Source organism: Phyllopteryx taeniolatus, chromosome 1, assembly GCF_024500385.1.
Source record: "Phyllopteryx taeniolatus isolate TA_2022b chromosome 1, UOR_Ptae_1.2, whole genome shotgun sequence".
NCBI classification, from domain to species: domain Eukaryota; kingdom Metazoa; phylum Chordata; class Actinopteri; order Syngnathiformes; family Syngnathidae; genus Phyllopteryx; species Phyllopteryx taeniolatus.
The window spans coordinates 37,715,927-37,740,240 of NC_084502.1; the positions used below are offsets into that span (position 1 = coordinate 37,715,927).

At 42.0% G+C, this 24,314-nt stretch overlaps 1 protein-coding gene and 1 long non-coding RNA gene across 5 annotated transcripts; one reads left to right on the forward strand and one right to left on the reverse strand.

Moving 5' to 3' along the window:
• Nucleotides 1–88: 88 nt before the first annotated feature.
• On the reverse strand, nucleotides 89–19,592 carry LOC133487249 (kinesin-like protein KIF3B). 4 transcript variants are annotated; one of them, XR_009791276.1, is made up of 10 exons: nucleotides 18,880–19,094; nucleotides 16,792–18,296; nucleotides 16,065–16,166; nucleotides 13,817–13,939; nucleotides 8,680–8,798; nucleotides 7,163–7,279; nucleotides 3,517–3,622; nucleotides 3,119–3,324; nucleotides 2,773–2,998; nucleotides 89–516 (listed from the first exon to the last, which is right to left on the reverse strand). XR_009791276.1 is itself a non-coding variant. In XM_061793594.1 (10 exons), exons 2-10 carry the CDS (start codon nucleotides 18,190–18,192, stop codon nucleotides 509–511), a joined length of 2,196 nt encoding a protein of 731 aa, XP_061649578.1. In that variant the 5' UTR covers nucleotides 18,193–18,296; nucleotides 18,880–19,094; the 3' UTR covers nucleotides 89–508. The 4 variants fall into 4 exon arrangements, 3 of the variants coding, with proteins under 3 accessions (XP_061649578.1, XP_061649565.1, XP_061649558.1); XM_061793594.1 differs by having other exon boundaries at nucleotides 2,985–2,998; XM_061793581.1 differs by lacking the exon at nucleotides 18,880–19,094 and adding an exon at nucleotides 19,533–19,592 and having other exon boundaries at nucleotides 89–2,998.
• On the forward strand, nucleotides 18,576–22,919 carry LOC133487272 (uncharacterized). The gene is made up of 3 exons (XR_009791281.1): nucleotides 18,576–18,838; nucleotides 19,915–19,985; nucleotides 22,847–22,919. It is a non-coding gene; the product is annotated as an uncharacterized LOC133487272 (long non-coding RNA).
• The last annotated feature ends 1,395 nt before the right edge of the window (nucleotides 22,920–24,314 follow it).

A 24,314-nucleotide genomic window follows, 5' to 3' on the forward strand; every position in this document is an offset into this window, starting at 1 on the left:
TTTGTGAGGATTATATGCAATGTGGGCAGAATATGACTATACAATTTTGGAAAGCAGTGATGAATACTATATTCACATTACACAGACAGTATGTTCACTATTCATTTTTATGACTCCATCGCCAACATTTTGAAAAATACAAAAGGTCATCAAGGAATGGTTTTGTATACAGTATTACTTAAGTGACAAGTGAAGACTTGCAGCAAGCTAATTTCAAGATCATTACATCCTCTTAATTTTTATACATCAACTACGTTACAATGTCTCGAATAGTTACACGTGTTACTCTCCCAGCTCTGTTGGAATGTCGAGGAAAATTAAAGAGGGAAGTGCTTAACTTAATAAACGGGGAACAGCAGTCTCCACATTTTATTGCTTCTGACTTAAGTTATTTTAAAAGAACAAGCCCACACTGTCAAGCAGAAACAGAATAGTAATTAAAGTTTAGCTCACTAGTGTTTGTTTTAGCTTGGTTACTCCTCTCAGTCAGTCAAACGTTAATTGCAGGTCATGAAGCTGAAAAACAAAAAAACAAAAGCATAACATGAATGCTAATCAACATCTTGACAGCACAAATGACTATACCCCAAACAGCTACAGCATTATAACCTCAGAAAGGTAAAGTGAACAATCTCATTAAAATGGTACCTGTCGGTGGGTGTGAGATAAGGCAGCGAGTGAACATTTTCTCCTCAAAGCCAACAGAAGCAGGAAAATGAACATGGCTGAGTCAGAACAGCAATTAGACTGTAAATCTGCACAGCCTTATTAATGCCTACTAAAGTGGTCTGAAGTACAACTAGTGAAACATCAACAGAGTGATGACCTCTGAAGTTCATTAAATGTGCGTAGGAAGGAAACGCTATGATTCTGTAGATAGATCCCACGAAGTGGTCTAACACAAGATCATGCTGAAGTGCATCACAGTTCGCTGTGTAGCTGTAGACCAGTTAGTGTGGCCACTGTCAAAAGTGCATTTTACATCATGTGACTGGTTGGGTACACATGGTTGTTTTGAATAATGTTCTGCTAAGAAATCCTGGTTATGACATCTAACCTACAGTCCTGCTCACCATGATTGGCACCCTTTCATTTTTTGCACAACTTGTATAAATCTTCAGAAACAAAGGGAAATGTACCAAACTCATTTCATCAGGATCTTTTAATTGGTGGTCCAAAGTAATTTAATAAAGAACAGGTTTTTTTTAACTTAGATATTGTAATTTCAAGGAAATTAAAAAAAAAAAAAAAAAAACTGAAAACAGCATGTGCAGCAGCAATATTGTCACCTCTCCTTAAAATTTTGTTGCACACCCTTTGGCAGCGATGACAGGCTCCAAACGTTTTGTGCATCCATCCATAAACTTTTTGCACTTCTCAGGTGGTATTTTCTCCCACTCTTCCTTTGCAATTTGTTCAAGCTCTTGAACATTTGCAGGGGTCTTTTCCCCAATGGCAGATTTCATCTCCCCGCAAAGATTTTCAACTGGACCGAGATCAGGACTCATTGCTGGTTATTGTAAAACAGTTCATTTTTTTTTTTCCTTTTCAACCATTCCTGTGTGCTTTTGGATGTGTGCTTTGGGTCTTTGTCTTGCTGGAGGACCCATGATCTTCATCCATCCACTTTCAACACCGCTTATCCTGGTTAGGGTCGCGGGGCGCTGGAGCCTATCCCAGCTGACCTCGGGCGAAAGGCGGACTACACCCTGAACTGGTCGCCAGTCAGTCGCAGGGCATATATAGACGTGGACAACCATTCGCACTCACATTCATACTGTCACTGAGTGGGGACTGAACCCACGCTGCCCGCACCAAAGTCAGGCGAGTGCACCACTACACCATCAGTGACTCCATGGTCTTCATCTCTAACCAAATGTTCTTACACTGGGTAAGACATTGCACTCTAAAAAATCTTGGTAATTTTCTGATTTCATGATACCTGTGATACAGTCGAGGCTTCCAGTACCGTAACAAAGCAGCCCCACAGCAATATGGATCCTCCACCATGCTTGACTGTTGCCAGGGTGTTCTTCTCTTTAAAGGTTTCATTGCGCTGTCTGTAAACATACTGTTTGCGTGCATTGCCAAAAAGCTCTATTTTTGTTTCATCTGTCTATAAAATGTTATCATTTGCTCTTTTGCGTCAATCTATAGAAAAATGTTTCACTTGATTTTTTTTCTTCAGGAGATATTCTACATTTAGTACTTAAACTTCATGGGTGCCAATAATGGTGATCACGATTGTATATGCTTTTACTTTGACATGTAGCATCACTTGCTTAGAGACCACCTTCATGCAGACCGTTGTCTGACAGCTGTGGGCTCTTTTAGCAGATCTATGTCACCTATAGTACATTACTAACTTTGTTAATGGAACACAACAGGTGTTGACTTGGCCTCATCTCCCCACATCTGAAATCATTATCTATGGAATGTCTTGGAGAGGGATCGTGGCATCCACATCAGAGCTGTCTTGGTGTCAATAAAAGGTCATTTACAATATTAGGCAGGTGGATCTAGTGTTATGACTAATCGGTGTAGGTTTTATATACATTAAGAACAGTAAAATAAATATCGAACTTTGCTAGCCAGATTTTAGGATAATATTGCACGCCGTGTTAAATGACATGAGTCCTTGTGTTGTCATTGCACTCATGATAAAGGATATTTAAATATAGTCAGGGATTAAAAGCACCTGACAGTAGCAAATAGTGGTTACAATTTCAATTCTACAAAGCAGCATTAACGCTTTTAATTAATTTCTTTTGCCTTTTTCAGATTCCACAATACTGTTGCCTTGGGCAAAATAAAAAGCATTCTTCTCTCAGCTTGGAGTGGAGTTCTAAATTGGGAAGGTGCATAGGAGAGGTTGTTGGCAGATTGCAGCTTTCACTTGGGTACCAGCCCACGGGATTGTGGGTAAATTGGGGATGCTGGATTGTGAACACTGAATGAAGAGGTCCAAGTATTTGATTGCTTGCCTGTTCTTGGGCGACTGAATGACAAAAAAAAAAACAAATTCAACCAATTGAATGCATTGACGGTCACAATACAAACCTTCAACATGAAATTATGTCAATGAAATGGAGTAAAGATGAGTGTTTCTTTGACTTACCCAGACTTTGGTTTCCTGAGGCTTCCAGTAGCACTGGCTAGATGTGAAAAGCTACTATTAAATCCAGAGGCATCAACCTGAAGATCCTCCTCATTCTTAAGAGCATCCTCCAGAGCTGCTGCTACCTTTGGGGCGATAACTGGCCGCTGATAGTCTTTGGTGGTCCGAGATGGCTTATCCATGCCCAGCAACAGGATATTCTCAGCCTGGGGGATGTGACAAAGACAAAACCTGGTACGCGTTTTGTGAAAATCCCAGAGGGTTTCTGTAGTTTGGATTCTTGCTTATCTCATTAAAATTCCCAAAATATTCCAAGGTAACTTGGTAATGAAACAGCTGGAAGTGGAGTTCTAAATTGAAAGTATTATTTTTTTCACTGAACAAGAGCTATAACTTACTTTGTATCTCATGTCTGGACTGTCCTTCATGGCCGTCCGAGCATGGTTACTGAGAGGCCTTCTGAACCCGATTGCAGACTGAGGCCTGCTCATCATCTGATGATCACTAAACACACGCAAACATCCCAAGTGAGACTCTGTATTGTGCAATACTCGTATCGGGTTGTACAGTGGGGCAAAAACGTATTTAGTCAGCCACCAATTGTGCAAGTTATTTCACTTAAAAAGATGAGAGAGGCCTGTAATTTTCATCATAGGAATACCTCACCTATGAGAGACAAAATGAGGGAACCCCACCCCCCCAGAAAATCACATTGTCTGATTTTTAAAGAATTTCTTAGCAAATGATGGTGGGAAATAAGTATTTGGTCAATAACAAAAGGGAATCTCAATACTTTGTTATATACCCTTTGTTGGCAATGACAGAGGTCAAACGTTTTCTGTCTTTACAAGGTTTTCACACACTGTTGCTGGTATTTTGGCCCATTCCTCCATGCAGATCTCCTCTAGAGCACTGATGTTGTTGATGATGTTTTGGGGCTGTCGCCGAGCAACACAGACTTTCAACTCCCTCCAAAGATTTTCGATGGGGTTGAGCTCTGGAGACTGGCTAGGCCGCTCCAGGACCTTGAAATGCTTCTTACGAAGCCACTCCTTCGTTACTCGGGCGGTGTGTTTGGGATCATTGTCATGCTGAAAGATCCAGCCATTTTTCATCTTCAATGCCCTTGATGGTAGAAGGAGGGTTTCCCTCAAAATCTCACAATACATGGCCCCATTCATTATTTCCTTTACACGGATCAGTTGTCCTGGTCCCTTTGCAGAAAAACAGCCCCAAAGCATGATGTTTCCACCCCCATGATTCGCAGTAGGTATTGTGTTCTTTGGAAGCAACTCAGCATTCTTTCTCCTCCAAACACATCGAGTTGAGTTTTTACCAAAAAGTTCTGTTTTGGTTTCATCTGACCATATGCAATTCTCCCAATGCTCTTCTGGATCATCCAAATGCTCTCTAGCAAACTTCGGACGGGCCTGGACATGCACTGGCTTAAGCAGGGGTAATGGTAGCCTTTGTTACTTTGGTCCCAGGTCTCTGCAGGTCATTCACTAGGTCCCCCCGTGTGGTTCTGGGATTTTTGCTCACCGTTCTTGTAATCATTTTGACCCCACGAGGTGAGATGTTGCGTGTAGCCCCAGATTGAGGAAGATTATCAATGGTCTTGTATGTCTTCCATTTTCTAATAATTGCTCCCACAGTTGATTTGTTTACATCAAGCTGCAGATTCTGTCTTCCCAGCCTGGTGCAGGTCTACAATTTTGTTTCTGGTGTCCTTTGACAGCTTGGTCATAGTGGAGTTTGGAGTGTGACTGTTTGAAGTTGTGGACAGGTGTCTTTTATACTGATGAGTTCAAACAGGTGCCATTAAAACGGTAACCAGTAGAGTACAGAGGAGCCTCTTAAAGAAGAAGTTACAGGTCTGCGAGAGCCAGAATCTTGGTTGTTTGTAGGTGACCAAATACTTAAATTGCATCATCCATCCATTTTCTGAGCCGCTTCTCCTCACTAGGGTCGCGGGCGTGCTGGAGCCTATCCCAGCTATCATCGGGCAGGAAGCAGGGTACACCCTGAACTGGTTGCCAGCCAAACGCAGGGCACATACAAACAAACAATCATTCGCACTCATAGTCACACCTACTGGCAATTTAGAGTCTCCAATTAATGCATGTTTTTGGGATGTGGGAGGAAACCGGAGTGCCCGGAGAAAACCCACGCAGGCATGGGGAGAACATGCAAACTCCACACAGGCGGGGCCGGGGATTGAACCCCGGTCCTCAGAACTGTGAGGCTGACGCTCTAACCAGTCATTCACCATGCCGCCTAAATTGCACCATAATTTGCTAATAAATTCTTGAAAAATCAGACAGAATTTTCTGGACTTTTTTTTCTCATTTTGTCTCTCATAGGTCTGGTATAGCTATGATGAAAATTACAGGCCTCTCTCATCTTTTTAAGTGGGAGAACTTGCACAACTGGTGGCTGACTAAATACTTTTTTGCGCCACTGTCCATGTTTAACTGCAACATTTAGTATATTTTTGTAATGAAGCATGCAAGTATGCGCCACGGTGGACGACTGGTTAGCACATCTGGTTCTGAGGACCCAGGTTAAAATCCGGCCTCCTCTGTAAGGAGTTTGCATGTTCTCCCCGTGCCTTCGTGGATTATATCGTGGGTATATTTTTTTTGACAGAATATATGATACAGGGCTGGTATTGACTTAAGTGTCGTATGTTGCAGGTGGTTGTACATGTGACAAGAACAATAATGCACTAAAAAAATAAGCTAAAAGTATTTTCGCATATAGTGGTTGAATAGTGTTTATTTATTCAATGTAAATATTGCCAGGTGTCTTTTAGTGGTAAGGCGTTTTGGGGGACGCTTTAAGCAGTGCAAATGTCAGTGTCTCTTCCCGGCAGTGGACATCAGTTTGTTCTTTTCTTTTTTGGTTACTGTTGGTGTTATGTAGGGCTACAGCTTTCAAATATTTTTAGAAATCGATTATCTACTAATCGGATAAAAATTATTTGCATTAAAATTTAATGCGAAATAATTTTTTCAGTGATTTGTTGGTTATTAACCGATTATTGTTGTTTATTTGGTATTGTTTATTGATTAAAAAACATAACTGTAGCGGACATGACACGCAAAAGACGCCACCCGGCACCCCAGCCTCGCACTACCGCTGCTCCCCGCCAAGGTAGACGTTAACTCCAGAGTCACACGCAGACTCTAAACGGATTAACACAAACTATCTTCAACAAGACACAGACATTTGCCCCTCATATCTATCAAATATCTTGATTTATAACGCTGTAATTTAAAATTACGATAACCCGAAAGTGACGCAGGCGCCGCTTCCAACTCATCGTTTCCTTCTAAACTAAGCGCATATTTGATGTCCCCCATAAACGCTACACAACTAAGCAATCTCACACAAGGGAGTGATGGACTCACTAAAGTTTTTGAAACTGAGAGCTCCTTCTTGAGTACTGATTAATGCGAAAGGCTACAAGTTTGATATACACTTCTGGGCTTCAGATTCAACTACAATAACGTCAATTACAGGTTATTCAGACTACGGCTACAAATATTTTTTTGCAATAGATTTAGCTATTATTTTTATATTTTTTTATATATATCATATTGATCATGATTCAGGTAATGATTTGGTCCATAACATGTCAGAAAATGGGCAAAAATGTTTATCATTATTTTTCACAATTAAAGCAGATGTTTACAAACGTCCTTTTTTGATTCAACATAAATATAATCTACCTGCTTTCATGGAGGACTACAGAAATCTGAGAATATTAACTGTTGAGAGGTTGAATCAGAGGATTTGGACAAATTTAAATTAAACAATGGCTTTAAACTGATTATCAAATTAGTTGTTGATTAATTGATTACTTGTGACACCTTCAGTGTGCCGTGTTTCAGTCATGACATCTACCATGGCATGTTATTTATACTGCAGTGTTTTTTTTTTTTTTATTCTATTCATTCAAGTGGACAGTAAAACAAACTATTAATTTGGGCACAGTATCTATCAGTGTGTCAATAAGAAAATAAGGACTGGGCGACTCACTCCTCAATATGTGTGATGGGCCTCATCTTCCAGTATTCATCCTCCTCGTCGAAGAAAGCCCTGGTGACTATTTTGTTCTTCTCTTCTAATGGAATGAAATTCTCAATGATAAGATGCCTAAAAGACAAAGGATTAGACAAAGGCAATGGGAAGGTGGAACCCGCATGATATGCTGAAAAGAAGAGACCAAAGCCTAAAAGGTCAGCTGAGACCACAACAGTGCTGAGACTACTTCCCGTTTTATCAGGTCAAAATCCCTACATACTGTATGTGACCAGAAAGGCGGTCAAGAGTAATATCCAGCCATGTCACATTCAGCATACTGCTATTAAAGGACTGCTTTTGGAGTTAGTAGTGAGTTAGTCAAGACAAGAATATACATTTAAGATGCAGATTTGATGCTGCGTTTGAACTCTTGTTCAAAAACAAGTACTGTAATTTCTCGTGTACAATGCGCACCCATGTATAATATGCACCCCCAAAGTTGACCTCAAAATTCTGGAAAACCCTTCTACCTATGTATAATGCATTTTTACATTGCATGATTTTGCTTCTACCCATATGATCAAAACATGAAGTATTACCTGTATTTTCTTCGTTTTTTCAAGTAATTATTTTGAAGTTAAGAACTTTATTTGAATATGTAATACTTTTTTTTTTATTTACTTGCTCTTATTTTGAAATTCACAGCCCTACTATTATTTAGTAAATGAGAAAACACACAGTTGTGCTCATATGTTTGATTACCCAGGCAGAATTTGTAAAATGGGTGCAATTCTTTAAAGAAAACATGAAGGGCCAGACAAAACATTACATTTTATTTTAATGGGATTCAAATTAAACTGTCAAGCATTTCAGAAACGCATTATTATCAAACAAAACATAGGAAATGAATGATGGTTGTTGTTCATTTATCAGTTGTATTTAAAAAAAAAAAAAAAAAGCAATATTTCACAAATTCTATAAGGGGATGTAAACATATGAGCACAACTGTACATATATGCAGTCATACATACCCGACATATTGGAATGAAAGTGTAGGCTACACCTGTTTCATAACCTCTAGTTGGCAGTGCCATATTAGAATGAAAGTGTACACCCATTTCATAACCTCTAGGTGGCGGTGGCAGATCATATTACAATGAAAGCATACACCTTTCTCATAACCTCGAGGTGGCGGTGGCATATTGAAATGAAAGTGTACAGCTTTTTCATAACCTCTAAATGGCGGCATACATTTCGAAAATGTGAAAGTTTTTTTCCATTTCCCCCTATACCTATGTACAATGTGCACTATTGACTTTTGACAATTTTTGGGGGGGAAAAATGCGCATTATACACAAGAAATTACAGTACCGTAATTTTGTGTGGTGTACATTTGTCATTCTTCCTTAATATGTACTGGTTAAAATGTCAGGTTTATCATTAATGAAGTGAACATTAGCGATACATTCTGAAATGAAACAGCATGCCATTATTTCAGTTTGGCTCAGTGGTGCAGTGTCTGGACTCCGTACTTGAGTTTAAGGTCTCTAGTGAGCTCATTCTGGTTCTGTTCCAACTCTTGGCGCTCACTGATGTGCACTTCCTGGATGTCGTGGATTTCGGCCTTCACTGCCTGCAGTTTGGCAAACAACTAGAGAGAGGACAAAGAAGCAGAGAAAAGTCGGATTTCTAAACTTGAATAAAACAAATGGACTTGGGAATAAACAATTGAACTTTCAAGCCAATCTTTATTTTACAGCAAGCACACTTTCACAGTCATTATGTTAAGGCACTCTTTAGGACAGGTCTATGACCATGTTGCTTATTAACACACAGAGACAAAATTGTTGGTACCCTTCTGTTTAAGAAAGAAAACCCCACAATGATCACAGAAATAACTTGAAAATTATACTGAAAAAAAGCTAATTGCTTTTGAATTGTGCTCATTATCCTCTTGGAGGGCGGCACGGTGGCCGACTGGTTAGAGCGTCAGCCTCACAGTTCTGAGGACCCGGGTTCAATCCCCGGCGCCGCCTGTGTGGAGTTTGCATGTTCTCCCCGTGCCTGCGTGGGTTTTCTCCGGGCACTCCGGTTTCCTCCCACATCCCAAAAACATGCATTCATTGGAGACTCTAAATTGCCCGTAGGCATAACTGTGAGTGCGAATGGTTGTTCGTTTCTATGTGCCCTGCGATTGGCTGGCAACCAGTTCAGGGTGTACCCCGCCTCCTGCCCGATGACAGCTGGGATAGGCTCCAGCACCCCCGCGACCCTAGTGAGGAGAAGCGGCTCAGAAAATGGATGGATGGATGGATCCTCTTGGAGGACCCATGACATATGACTGAGCTCAAGCTTTAGTCTTGAGATTTCATTGTACTGTATCTTGCACAGATACAATACAATACACCCTGTGCCGGATAAAACAAAGCTGCCCCAGTACATACCTGAGCATACTCTATGTTTTAGAGTGAGTACAGTTTATTTGCATGCTTAATTTTTGCATCTGTAACAATAGAACTGATGTGACATGCCAAAAAGCTCCAGTTTCGTTTCATCTGTACAAGGACATTCTCCCAGAAGCGTTTTGCCTTGTTAATAATATGCAGCTCAGCAAATTCCAGTCTCGTCAGTTTCAATTTCTTTCAGTGACCATTGTCGGTCTTTCTTTCTTCAATGGAAGGGCTAAAAAAAATTGACTACATAAGTGCATAATAGTATATACAGGCGGCACGGTGGACGACTGGTTAGGACGTCTACCTCACAGTCCTGAGGACTGGGGTTCAATCCCCGGCCCCGCCTGTGTGGAGTTTGCATGTTCTCCCCGTGCCTGCGCCGGTTTTCTCTGGGCACTACGGTTTCCTCCCACATCCCAAAAACATGCATGGTAGGTTAACTAACAACTCTAAATTGCCTGTAGGTGTGAATGTGAGTGCAAATGGTTGTTTGTTTGTACGTGTCCTGCGATTCGCTGGCAACCAGTTCAGGGTGTACCCCGCCTCCTGCTCGATGATAGCTGGGACAGGCTCCAGCACGCCCGCAACCCTAGTGAGGAGAAGCGGCTCAGAAAATGGATGGATGGATGGCTGGATAGTATATACAAATACATGCCTAATACATAATGGCTACATACGTTTATATCATCACTGTTCAGTGAAAAGCAGTTTTTTGTTAAACATCTTTACTGTAAATACAATTTTGTTTCCATTAAGCAATGCCATGTTTTTTTCTTTGGATGTAGAGTGCTTAACATAAATGTGCACACTCAAACAGATTTGTTAGAAATCCTTGAGTGAGTTTCCTTTCAGAAAAAAAAAAAAAAAAAAGTCTACAACATACCATACTACAAAATACTCCCACAAATGTGGATTTTGGATTATAAATTAGATTTGTCAATGCGCACACGCCCAAAAAAAACCCCAAACAAATCTAACAAAATAATTTAATGTTTCATTGTTTGCTAATTCACAAGAATTGCAAGTGGGCGTAATCATCTCAAAATTATGAAAATTGTTTGTTTTCACTGAGAAATGGACAGAAAGCTGACTTTTCAAAGGAGAGGTACTCATGTTGTGCTTAAAGGTGAAATTGTTATTCAGCTTCAGCTTTCGGGCACACGTTTCGCAACATCTCACCATTATTATACGGTAATGTTCTTTTCTCTAATGCTGTATTTATTTTTCAGGCTTTTGTGGAGCACATGCGGTCAACCTTTTTCATGCAACTTGAGGTGGCACAAACAGAGCCACTAATCTATTTTAAATCCCTGCTTATATTGGGTAAGGGCCGAGACAACGGTCTCAAGCGCCTAATCTTCTCAGGAAGTCATCATCGTGCTGGTGCCCACATGCTCCTCCAATACCATCTGCACTGCACTGTCAGACTGTGATCACTCCACAGCAGCTGATTCACTTTGTCAATGTATTCAGCGACCTTCGCCATGGAATACCATCCTGACTTGGCTTCTCACGGTCACTCTTGAAGCGTTTGTGCTACTCAAAGTATAAAGGCTACGACATCGCCTCTTCTCCTTTGAGCCTCTTTGCTTAGGCTCTTCGCCAACAGGAAATTCAAAGAGTTTTTATTTGTTTTGTTTCTGCCATCTCCAGTGTGTGACAAAGCATGACAACAATGTGCTAAACAAAAGCCAGAAAAAGAAGCACAGGGTGAGAGAAGTGAACAATATTATTATAGCACAATAGCTATAAAGCAATAAGTTGCACAAGACTGTGACATAAGCAGTTGATCATGAGTGTGGCTCCCACAGTTTCTTTGTCACACCTTATACATTAATGGTATAATGGCATGGTCTTCCACCTAAATCTTCTTTTCCTTTTTGCTTGTCCCTTTAGGGGTCGCCACAGCGCGTCATCCTTTTCCATGTAAGCCTATCTCCTGCATCCTCTCGAACACCAACTGCCCTCATGTATTCCCTCACGACATCCATCAACCTTCTCTTTGGTCTTCCTCTAGCTCTCTTGCCTGGCAGCTCCATCCTCATCATCCTTCTACCAATATACTCACTATTTCTCCTCTGGACATGTCCAAACCATCGAAGTCTGCTCTCTCTAACTTTGTCTCCAAAACATCAAACCTGAGCTGACCCTTTGATGAGCTGATTTCTAATTTTATACAACCTGGTCACTCCGAGAGCGAACCTCAACATTTTCATTTCCGCCACCTCCAGCTCTGCTTCCTGTTGTCTCTTCAGTGCCACTGTCTCTAATCCGTACATCATGGCTGCCCTCACCACTGTTTTATAAACTTTGCCCTTCATCCTAGCAGAGACTCTTCTGTCACATAACACACCTGACACCTTCCTCCACCCGTTCCAACCTGGTTGGACACGTTCTTCATTTCCTGACCACAGTCACCATTGCTCTGGACGGTTGACCCCAAGTATCTAAAGCCCTCCACCCTTGCTATCTCTTCTCCCTGTAGCCCCACTCTTCCCCCACCACCCCTCTCATTCATGCACATATATTCTGTTTTACTTCGGCTAATCTTCATTCCTCTGCTTTCCAGTACATGCCTCCATCTTTCTAACTGTTCCTCCACCTGCTTCCTGCTTTCACTGCAGATCACAATGTCATCTGCAAACATCATGGGCCACGGGTATTCCAGTCTAACCTCATCTGTCAGCCTATCTATCACCACTGCAAACAGGAAGGGGCTCAGGGCTTCCATACATGTCATCATATGCCTCTTGTTTGGCCTTTGCCACCTCTACCTTTGCCCGATGTCGCATCTCAATGTATTCCTTTCGCCTCTCCTCGGTCGTCTCAGTGTCCCACTTCTTCTTACTAACCTTTTTCCTTGTATGATTTCCTGTACTATGAGGTTCCACCACCAAGTCTCCTTCTCTCCTTTCCTGCCAGAACTTACACCAAGTACTCTCCTGCCTGCCTCTCTGATCACTTTAGTTGCAGTGGTCCAGTCTTCTGGAAGCTTCTCCTGTCCACGAGGGCCTGTCTCACCTCTTCCCGGAAAGCTGCACAACGCTCGTCCTCTCTCAGCTTCCACCACATGGTTCTCTGCTCTGCCTTTATCTTCCTAATCTTCCTCCCCACCACCAGAGTCATCTTACACACCACCATCCTATGCTGTCTAACCACACTCTCCCCTACGACTACCTTACAGTCGCTAACCTCCTTCAGATTACATCGTCTGCACAAAATGTAATCCACCTGCGTGCTTCTACCTCCACTCTTGTAGGTCACCCTATGTTCGTGCCTCTTCTGGAAAAAACTATTAAGCCATTTGCATCCTTTTTGCAAAGTCTACCACCATCTGTCCCTCCAAGTTTCTTTCCTGGATTCCATACTTACCCATCACTTATTCATCACCCCTATTTCCTTCACCAACATGTCCATTACAATCTGCACCAATCACGACTCTCTCTCTGTCTGGGATGCTCAGTACTACTTCGTCTAGCTCCTTCCAGAATTTCTGATGTCGGTTTTTGATGCAGAATTTCTCCCTCGAGGTCACATCCTACCTGTGGGGCATAGCCACTTATCACATTATACATAACACCCTCAATTTCAAGTTTCAGCCTCATCATTCGATCTGATACTCTTTTCACCTCCAAGACATTCTTAGCCAACTCTTCTTTTAAAATAACCCAGACTCCATTTCTCTTCCTATCTACACCATGGTAAAATAATTTAAACCCTGCCCCTAAACTTCTAGCCTTACTGCCTTTCCACCTGGTCTCCTGGACACACAATATATCAACCTTTCTCCTAATCATCATGTCAACCAACTCCCGAGATTTTCCTGTCATAGTCCCAACATTCAAAGTCCCCACATTCAGTTCTAGGCTCTGTGCTTTCCTCTTCTCTTTCTGCCGAAGAACCCGCTTTCCACCTCTTCTTATTCTTCGACTTCGACCCACAGTAGCTGAATTTCCACCGGCACCCTGCAGGTTGACGGCACTGGCGGCGGACGTTGTTAACCCGGGCCACAACCGATCCGGTATGGAATTCTTTGGATGAACGCTCATATTTGTTTGGCAAAGTTTTAAGCTGGATGCCCTTCCTGACGCAACCCTCTGCATTTATCCGCGCTTGGGACCGGACTACAGTTTGCACTGGCTTATGCCCCCCATAATGCTGCATTGCTCTTCCACCTAAATAATGAACAATAATGAAACAAAGCTGCAGTTGCTACCTTTTTCAGTTTCTTGGTTTTAATGTCGACTTCCTGTTGCAAAGAACTGTAGGTCTCCTTCAGCTCCAGAGTCTCCTCATCTCGACACTCCATTTGCTGTTGCATCTCTCGTTCTCTCCGTTTCTAGAAACACAAAAACATCATTACCTCACAATGAACTATACATCATTGGTACTTACAGTTGTAAGTTGTAAGGGCATGTATGAACTGCTGTGTCACCTCAGTGGAATGTGTATTTTCCAAGCAGGCGGAAGAACTTTAAATTAGTTTTTACAGTTTTGTATAACCTCTTCACATGACGATCAAACTTTAATTGAGAGTAAACCTCAAAATTAAAATATGTCTACCTTTTATTTGTAAACTTTGCAAATAAACAAACAATGAAACGCATCAATTCCTGAATCTCATGTAGTTCATATAGTGGGGTGGGGGGGGGGGGGGGGGGGGGGTGAAATGCTGCAGTCAAACATTAATTTGTTGATCAAGAGTGAAATGTTCAATGTACAACCCCAATTCCAATGAGGTTGGGACATTGTGTTAAACAAATAAAAACATAATACAATGATTTGCAAATCATGTTCAACCTATATTTAATTGAATACACTACACAGACAAGATATTTAATGTTAAAACTGATTAACTTGATTGTTTTTAGCAAATAATCATTAACTTTGAATTTTATGGCTGCAACACGTTCCAAAAAAGCTGGGACAGGGTCATGTTTACCACTGTGTTACATCACCTTTTCTTTTAACAACATTCAATAAACGTTTGGGAACTGAGGACACTAATTGTTGAAGCTTTGTAGGTGGAATTCTTTCCCATTCTGGCTTGATGTACAGCTTCAGCTGTTCAACAGTCCAGGGTCTCCGTTGTCGTATTTTACGCTTCATAATGCACCACACATTTTCAATGGGAGACAGGTCTGGACTGCAGGCAGGCCAGTCTAGTACCCGCACTCTTTTACTATGAAGCCACGCTGTTGTAATGTGCAGAATGTGGTTTGGCATTGTCTTGCTGAAATAAACAGGAGCGTCCATGAAAAAGACGTTGCTTGGATGGCAGCATATGTTTCTCCATTTCTCCGTACCTGTATGTACCTTTCAGCATTAATGGTGCCTTCACAGATGTGTAAGTTACCCATGCCATTGGCATTAACACAGCCCCGTACTACCACAGATTCTGGCTTTTGAACTTTGCGTCCGTAACAGTCCGGATGGTTCTTTTCCTCTTTGGCCCAGAGGACACGACGTCCACAATTTCCAAAAACAATTTGAAATGTGGACTCGTTGAAGCACAGAACACTTTTCCACTTTGCATAAGTCCATCTTAGATGAGCTCGAGCCCAGAGAAGCCGGCGCCGTTTCTTGGTGTTCTTGATAAATGGCTTTTGCTTTGCATAGTAGAGTTTCAAGTTGCACTTACGGATGTAGCACCGAACTGTATTTACTGACACTGGTTTTCTGAAGTGATCCGGAGCACATGTGGTGATATCCTTTACACATTGATGTCGGTTTTTGATGCAGTGCCGCCTGAGTGAACGAAGGTCACGGGCATTCAATGTTGGTTTTCGGCCTTGCCGTTTACATGCAGTGATTTCTCCAGATTCTCTGAACCTTTTGATGATATTATGGACCGTAGATGATGAAATCCCTAAATTCCTTGCAATTGTACATTGAAGAACATTGTCCTTAAGCTGTTCGACTATTTTCTCACACACTTGTTCAAAAAGAGGTGAACCTCGCCCCATCTTTGCTTGTGAATGACTGAGAAATTCAGGGAAGCTCCTTTTATACCCAATCATGGCACCCACCTGTTCCCAATTAGCCTGTTCACCTGTGGGATGTTCCAAACAGGTGTTTGATGAGCATTCCTCAACTTTCTCAGTCTTTTTTGCCACCTGTCCCAGCTGGACCGCATTTTGGAACGTGTTGCAGCCATAAAATTCAAAGTTAATGATTATTTGCTAAAAACAATCAAGTTTATCAGTTTGAATATTAAATATCTTGTCTTTGTAGTGTATTCAATTAAATATAGGTGGAACATGATTTGCAAATCATTGTATTCTGTTTTTATTTATGTTTAACACAACGTCCCAACTTCATTGGAATTGGGGTTGTAATAAATAAATAAATATGCAAACATAACAGCAGGACATACGTGGATTGAGCTTCTCAGGAAACCTTACACGGTCCTTGGTGGAAGCAGAAGAGGGTGTTTACGCACACATTCAACATATTCTTAATACCTGTTCAGCAATTTCCTGCCTTTTCAGCTCCAGCATCTTCTGCTGCTCGTTGGTGTGATCCACTATGTTCTTACCCCCAACCAAAAGTTTGCTTTCCATTGCCTGGAATGAGTAGAAAAAAGTTTCAATCAACTGCAACCCAAAGACATACAGACAATACATTTGTCAACAGGAAATGCATGGCTTTTAGAAACTTGACCAAAACGTAAACACATTCAGCTGGATTTAACAATCATTAAACTGAGCTTGCATTCTGTGATCCAACAGTAGAGGAACATTTAACTTTCATAGTCCCCTAATAGGAGAGACTTCATTCTTAACATTACCAGTCATACGTTTTTGTAAACATATTCTCATTTATAGCAGGAGAAAGTGTGCCCAGACTTTGGACTGTACAGTCATACTAAAAATAAATTGCCACCCCTCGTGTGCCAATATTTTTTTAGCATGACTGTATTGTGTAAAAAAAAATTTAAAAAAATATTCTCTCACTATTCTGGCATTTAGCAAAATAAATAATTTTGGTAATCCTAATTGACAGGCAAAGTTTAGTCTGATTTCATGTCAGACAGTCAGGGGGGGAAAAAAAGCATAATGTGTCTTTTTATACAGTCATGCCTAAAAATATTGGCACCAATATTTTTGAGCGTGACTGTATACTGTGCAAAAGCGCTGCTCCTAATTACGCCAAATAGTTTGAATGAGTTCACCATAAATTGCTGTTTACCTTAACTTTGGCTGACAACATGTCTCCTGCTTCCTGCTCCTTCTTTAGGTCTTCCATTTTCTTCTCCTTCTCCTTCAGGAGTTGAACTTTCTCCTCAGCCACCAGGCTGTGATCCTCCATGATAGCTTTCCTCTCTTTCTCGAGCTTCTCCTGCTGCTCCCTCCAATAATCCCCTTTGTTTTCCTCCTCTTCGTCATCATTCTCACTCTCTTCATCTCGACCATCACCATTGCTACAATCGCCAGCCCTCCTCTTTTGCCTCCTCTTGTTTTTCTTTCCTGTACGCTTCTCCAGCTGTGCCTTCAGTCTTGCAATCTCCTCCTGAAACTTCCTGAGCAAAGCATCCTTAGGGTCCTCATTGACACGGGGCTTATTCTTAATGTTCTTTGCTCTGTTGGAGTAGCGTAGTGTTGTTAAAGTCTCTTCCACATTGTACGATGCTGGGCCAATGTTGGCGACCATGACTGTGCGGGCATTGCCCCCAAGAGAGTCCTGTAAAAGGCGGGTCAGTTTAGAATCTCTGTATGGTATGTGGCTACTCCTGCCATCCACTAAAGCGGATATGACATTCCCCAAAGCAGAAAGTGACAGGTTGATTTTAGTAGCTTCTTTCAGTCTCTCCCCCTGAGCCCCAGTCTTGGTCTGCCTTTCACTACCAGCTAGATCCACCAGATTGAGTTTCCCAACTCGGATATGGTTCTCCCCATCCACTCCCAGTTCACTGCATTCTACAGTGATTACAAAGATGGCATGAGAACGGGAGCTGTGTTCATTCATGTTCGTGGAGCCCACTGAGCGATTCTGATTTCCCACATTCATGACATTTTCGATTTCCCGCACACTCTTGGTGACAAATGATGACAGGTCCTTAACATAAACGCCAGTGTCCGGTCTCTCTCTCAACTCTAAACGCCGCGATTGGTCCTTGGAGAGTAAATCTCTGATCTCCTCTTGATAAATCTCCAGATATGATGCTCGTACGAGGTACTGCTGATTTTGAGATCTTGAAATATGAGTGAAAATGTGGTCAAAAGAGTTGGGGATCACTCCCCTCCTTTCAGGGTCATTTCTTATACCCTCCATGGTGTATGTTTTCCCTGTGCCCGTTTGTCCATATGCAAAAATGGTTCCATTAAATCCTTGTAGAACGGAATCCACAAGGGGCCTAAAGGTTTCATCGTATAAATCTAGTTGCTTTGACTTGCAGTCATAGACTGAATCAAATGTGAAGACTTTGGGGAGTTCACCAGCAGAAGCTTCCCTTGGGTTCCTGACAGTTATTTGTCCAAATTTGACATCAACAGACACCACACACTCAAATGTGGCTGCCTGTTCTTTCTCATTCATAGGACGACAACGAACCACTACTTTCACTGACTCAGAACTCTTGCTTTTGGACATGATGAGTACGAGAGGATTACACGCACTGCTTGCCACAAAGTTCCCTCTGTTTTTCAAGAGGGGCGTCAGGGAAAGCCTACCAACTGAACAATCCACATCAGAACCTGTTGGCAAAAACAAGAAATGTTACTGACGGATAATCAACCAAGTTTTGTTGTCATGTAGCCAACATTTAAGTCCATCATTGTAAGGGTTTATTTTGGTTGGTGTTCGGTTTCACACGATTGTAATGTAAAGAAACATGTCAACGATAGACGTCCTGCCGCATATTCCTCGTGACACAAAACCACAGCAACACACTGACCGCAATTATTATGGTAAACGTGAATCCGATAAGTTCGATTGCAGCATTCTAACAAAACAGCGATAGGAATTGGGGCCAACAAACATTAACACCTTACTAAAACGACCCTATTAACTGGCAACAACTTGCTAGCTTAATTTAGTCCTTTAATGTTGAAGGGTTCGGTTTTCGGCGTTGAGAGAACTCGCATTCACTACACGCGATTGGATCGTACAATCACCGAATTTGATTCAAATTGGTAATAATTCCTCAGCGTACCGGGGCGACGCAAAGACACGATCGAAAATAAACTTCAACCCACAATGAGACCACAACATGGACCAAGCAACAGCATACACACAGGTAACCAAGGCTACAAGTCTCATCGCTTTTGCCTGTTTTACCTTAGCACGAGCGTTCGGATGCATTCACCGTGTCACCAAACAACTCAAACAGTAAAGAGCGTGGAGCCGCTTTATTGACCGCATACCCTTTCCCAAATAATTTTTCAAAAAAGCGTTTACTGGTGCTCTGAGCATGAGCTAATCCGACACCCAGTTAGCCACAACGCTCCCGGTCACAGTTGCCACATCCTACAGCTTCCCCCACCCCCACCGCAACTGAGCGAACGTGAATGTTCGCTACATTTTACTACAAGGCTATAAGTGACTGACTGCATTAAACACTCCTAGCATTGTTAATTGTCATTATCTGTAAAGACAATATTAGGTTTCATGTAGTTTGTTAATTTTGAGAACATTTAACAGCATTTACCACCGCTATCTGGCAACCTTGTCTCGTGAAACTATCAGCTGGTTTGTCTACTTTTAGTAAAACATTGCACAAAGAACTCCAACAAACTACAGTTTCGACTAGCAATGATCTTATTTCGTGAACAACGGGATATAACGTTCAGTTTAGTTTGGAATTATTTTCGAAAAGCGCGTTTTAATTGCAAATACAAATTTGAATGGGTCACCTGTGATAAGAAAATGTATAGTCCTTTGATATGTAACACTATAAACACGTTACTCATATTTATATCCGCATATTTTACCTGATAATTACGTTTACTGCACCGGAATAAGACATACGGTACACGAATGCTTCCAAGAGATTAAGGAAAAGTAATCGATCGTAGAGCCTCCATTCTTCCATCTATAGTTCCTTTGTGCGAATAAAAAAAACAAGTGTTTCCTCTCTCTGTAAATGAAAAACAACAACACAGTATAGTCAAACTACAAATGTAGTGTTTTCTGTTGTTCAAAATCAAAACGTTACACTTTAGTGTGGAGGAGTACTGTCCCAAGGTGCCATGGGTGAAGAGAAATTACAATTACAAAATGTATGAAAATGGAATAATCTGAAAAAAATGCAACACTTAAATCATGGATTATTATTTTATTATTGTTTTTTGTTTGTTTGTTTGTTTGTTTTAGGACATCCCAGTTCACAGAATTACAATCAACATAAACTCAACTGGCAGACAAAATGACTTCAAGTGCAAAATGTAAGTCTCAATCCCCAGTACATCCAGGGCTTGTTTTCGAAAACTGTGGACATCATATGGCGCCCCTGAAATTCCAGTAGTCCTTTTCAGTGTATAAAAAAATCTACACACCCCTGTTCAAATAACAGGTTTTATGATGTAATACAGAGCAATATAAAACATTTCAAAACTTTTCCTACCATAAATGTGACCTACAACCTGCACCACGCATTTTGAAAAAAAAAAATATATATATATTATTATTTTTTTTTTAGAGGGGAGGTAAAATAAGCCAATGAGATATGTTTGCACAAGTGTGCACACCCTCTTGTAACTGGGAATGTGACTGTTCAGAAATAAATCACATTCAAACTCATGTTTAAGGGGAGTCAGCACACACCTGCCACTATTTAAATTTCCTCTGCTTAACCCCAAATAGAGTTCAGATGTTGTACTAGACTCTTCCTGATATTCTTATAGTCACATCTAACAGCACACGCCATGATCCACGGAGAGCTTTCACAGCATCGGAGGGATGTCCTTGTTCGAAGCTATCACTCAGGGAAAGGGTACAAATAAATTTACAAGGCATTAAATTGAACACAGTAAAGACTGTCATCAATAAGTTGAGAAAATACAGTATGGCACAACAGTGACATTACCAAGAACTGGAGATTCCTCTAAAATTGAGGAAAAGATGAGGAAGCTGTTAAGGGAGGCTGCCAAGAGGCAGAGCAACATGGAGTGAGCTGCAGGAATTTCTAGCAAGTACTGTCTGTTTAGTACATGTGACAAAGGTCTCCCCCCTTCTTCGTATGTCTGGGCTATGGGGTACGGTTGCAAATAACCTTGTTTGCCAAAGAAAACATCAGAGGCTGGCTGTAGTGTATTTTGCAAAACCACTTGAGAGTGTGTTATGCTCCAATGAAACCAAGGTTATTGGTTTTTTGGCCATCATTCTAAAAGGTGTATTTGGCACATACACAAAGAAGCTCATCGCCAAAAGAATACCATACCTTCAGTGAAGCATTGTGGTGGCAGCATCTGGCTTTGCGGCTGTTTTTCGTAGGGGGAAAAAGATGAAACTAGGGCCTTAGTCAAGGTGGATGGAATTAGGAAAAGTTCAAAATATTAGTCAATGTTAGCACAAAACTTTCAGGCTTCTACTAGAAAGCAAAACAAAAGTGTCAATAAAAAGCCCATTAGAACATCTGAACTTTATTTGGGTTTAATCAGAGGCACTTTAAATGGTGTCAGATGTGTGCTGTGTGCCAAAGATTTCAAATTGGATTGAGATCAGGACTCGATGCAGGCCATTTTAAAACAAGCCATTTTTTCCCCCTTTCAACCATTCCTGTGTGCTTTGGGTCTTCTTCTTGCTGGAGGACCCAAGTTTTAAACTGTTTGTTTGCTTTGCCAAAAACCTCTATTTTTGTTTCATCTGTCCTTATCTGTTAATCTGTTGATTATCATTTGCTCTGTTGTATCAAACGCAAGTTCTCTAGAGAAAAATATTGTTTCACTTGATTCATTTTCTTCAGAAGATATTCCACATTGAGTACTTAAACTTCACGGGTGCCAGTCAGTGTGAGCAGAACTGTACGTCACATTAATGGAATTTTTTTTTTTTCGGAAATGATTCAGCTTTGTCTCATTTTTTTTACATAAAAAAAACCTGGTCTTTGAACAGGGATTAGTAGACTTTTTATATCCAATGTAAGTGGATTTATATGTGTCTTTCCATGACGGCCCATCTGCCTCTTTCTCCTTACTGGGCTACTGGGCTTCTGTTGTCTGAGGCATTCATTGTGTAGTTCATCCCTCGGGGCCATCTTCTTGATGTATTCTTGGGCACCTGTTGTTTCCTCCTGGATAGTGCCTGTGACGCTCACTAGTCGTTCTTTAGTCAGTAGGTGTGAATCATGTCGGGCCCTGGTGCTGTCCAGCTTATCTTAGACATGCTTGCTTGGCTATCTGCCACTGTTATTACTACTGGTTCTTGTTCTGGGAGGTTGCTGTGCTCTGCTTGTATGTCTAAGGCTGTAAGTCTTTGCATGGCAATCTCAAGTGCCTCGGCTGTGGACATCTTGTTGCAGTTCTTGGGCAGTTCTTAAAGTTTCACGCCTTTGCTTTGCTCTGTTGGGAAACTAACCTCTCTGGGTTGCCCTTATTTTTGCCTTGAGCCTTCTTTTCCATGGAGGTTGCCCTTGCTCCTTCCAGTTGCTTATCTTGTAACCAAGCATCTCTAGGATAACCAATACCTACCCAACCACTGACACACCCACCCACCAACCCATCCATCCTTCCATCCATCCATTTTCTACAACTTGTCCGAGGTCGGGTCGCGGGGGCAGTAGCTTTAGCAGGGATGCCCAGACTTCCCTCTTCCCAGCCACTGCACCCAGCTCTTCTGGGGGGATCCTAAGGCGTTCCCAGGCCAGCCGAAGGATGTAGTCTCTCCAGCGTGTCCTGGGTTGTCCCCGGGGTCTCCTCACGGTGGTACGTGCCCTGAACACCTCATCAGGGAGGCGTCCGGATCAGATGCCCCAGCCACCTCATCTGGCTCCGCTCGATGTGGAGGAGCAGCGAGCAACGAATACCACTGCATATGTCTCGGTGATGTTCTTGGTAGGCATGCTTAGCAGTGCTGTGTTGATGTCGTCCAGTACGGATTCTGATAGTACTTCTTTCTCCACCCGACAATGATCTTGTGTCCTGGCTCCCCTTTGCATACTATCTTTGTGCCTATCTCCAACTGTGATAGCAATTTCCTCTTGCTGATATTCAAACACTGAGCACATAGTTGTTTCTTACTCAATGTGGTTGTGGGGTTCCAAAGACTCCATTCCTCACACATTCTGTATTCATGTATCCCTTCACAGGGGTTGCTACAAAAGTGACATTCCATCAGTACTTTCTCACCAGAGTGTCCTAGTTCCCCAACACCTGATGCGGACCTTGTTGACCTGGGCGACGTCTGAGCTGGTATGATTCTATCATTGTGTGTAAGGGTCTTGCCTAAGGACCCACCTGGATGTTACCGTTTTGCCCTGACCGGGTACCACGGTACCCAGTATCCAAAGTTAGCAGTGTCACCTATATATATATATATCCATTTTCTGTACCGCTTATCCTCACAAGGGTCGCGGGAATGCTGGGCCTATTCCAGCTATCTTCGGGCGAGAGGAACTGGTCGCCAGCCAATCACAGGGTACATATAAACAAACAACCAGTCGGAGTCACATTCACACCTACGGGCAATTTAGAGTCTTCAATTCACCTACCATGCATGCTTTTTGAAATGTAGGAGGAAACAGGAGTACCCGGAGAAAACCCACACAGGCATGGGGAGAACATGCAAACTCCCCACAAACAAGGCCGGGATTTGAACCCTGGTCCTCGGAACTGTAAGGTAGATGTGCTAACCAGTCAGTCGTTCTTCCCAATCACGCCATACCAGGTCTCACTGTCATCGTCCACGTGACCGTTGAAGTAACCCAGCAGAATAAGGTACTCCCCCACCCGAAGGCAGAGGGAGGCTGTACCTCTTGTCTCCTATATATATATATATATATACATCCATCCATTTTCTGAGGCGCTTCTCCTCACTAGGGTCGCGGGCGTGCTGGACATCCACTTTCTTTACCGCTTATCCTCACTCGGGTCACGGGATGCTGGAGCCTATCCCAGCTATCTTCAGGCGCGAGGCGGGGTACACCCTGAACCGGTCGCCAGCCAATCGCAGGGCACATAGAAACAAATAACCATTTGCACTCACATTCACACCTATGGGCAATTTAGAGTCCTCAATCAACCTACCACGCATGTTTTTGGGATGTGGGAGGAAACCAGAGTGCCCGGAGAAAACCCACCCAGGCACGGGGAGAACATGCAAACCCCACACAACCGGTCCCCAGAAGTGTGAGGCAGATGTGCTAACTTGTCGGCCATCGTGCCTATACACACACACACACACACACACACACACACACTCACACACACTGGGTAAGGAAAGTGTTCAGACCCCCTTAAAATTTTCACTTTGTTACATTGGAGCCATTTGCGAAAATCATTTAAGTTAATTTTTTCCTCAATATACACACAGCACCACATATTGACAGAAAAAAAACAGAATTGTTGAAATTTTTGCACATTTATTAAAATAGAAAAACTGAAATATCACACATCCATAAGTATTCAGACCCTTTGTTCAGTATTTTGTAGAAGCACCCTTTTGAGCTAATACAGCCATGGGTTTTTTGGGAATGATGCAACAAGTTTTTCACAATTGTATTTTGGGGATCCTCTGCCATTCCTCCTTGCAGATCCTCTCCAGTTCTGTCAGGTTGG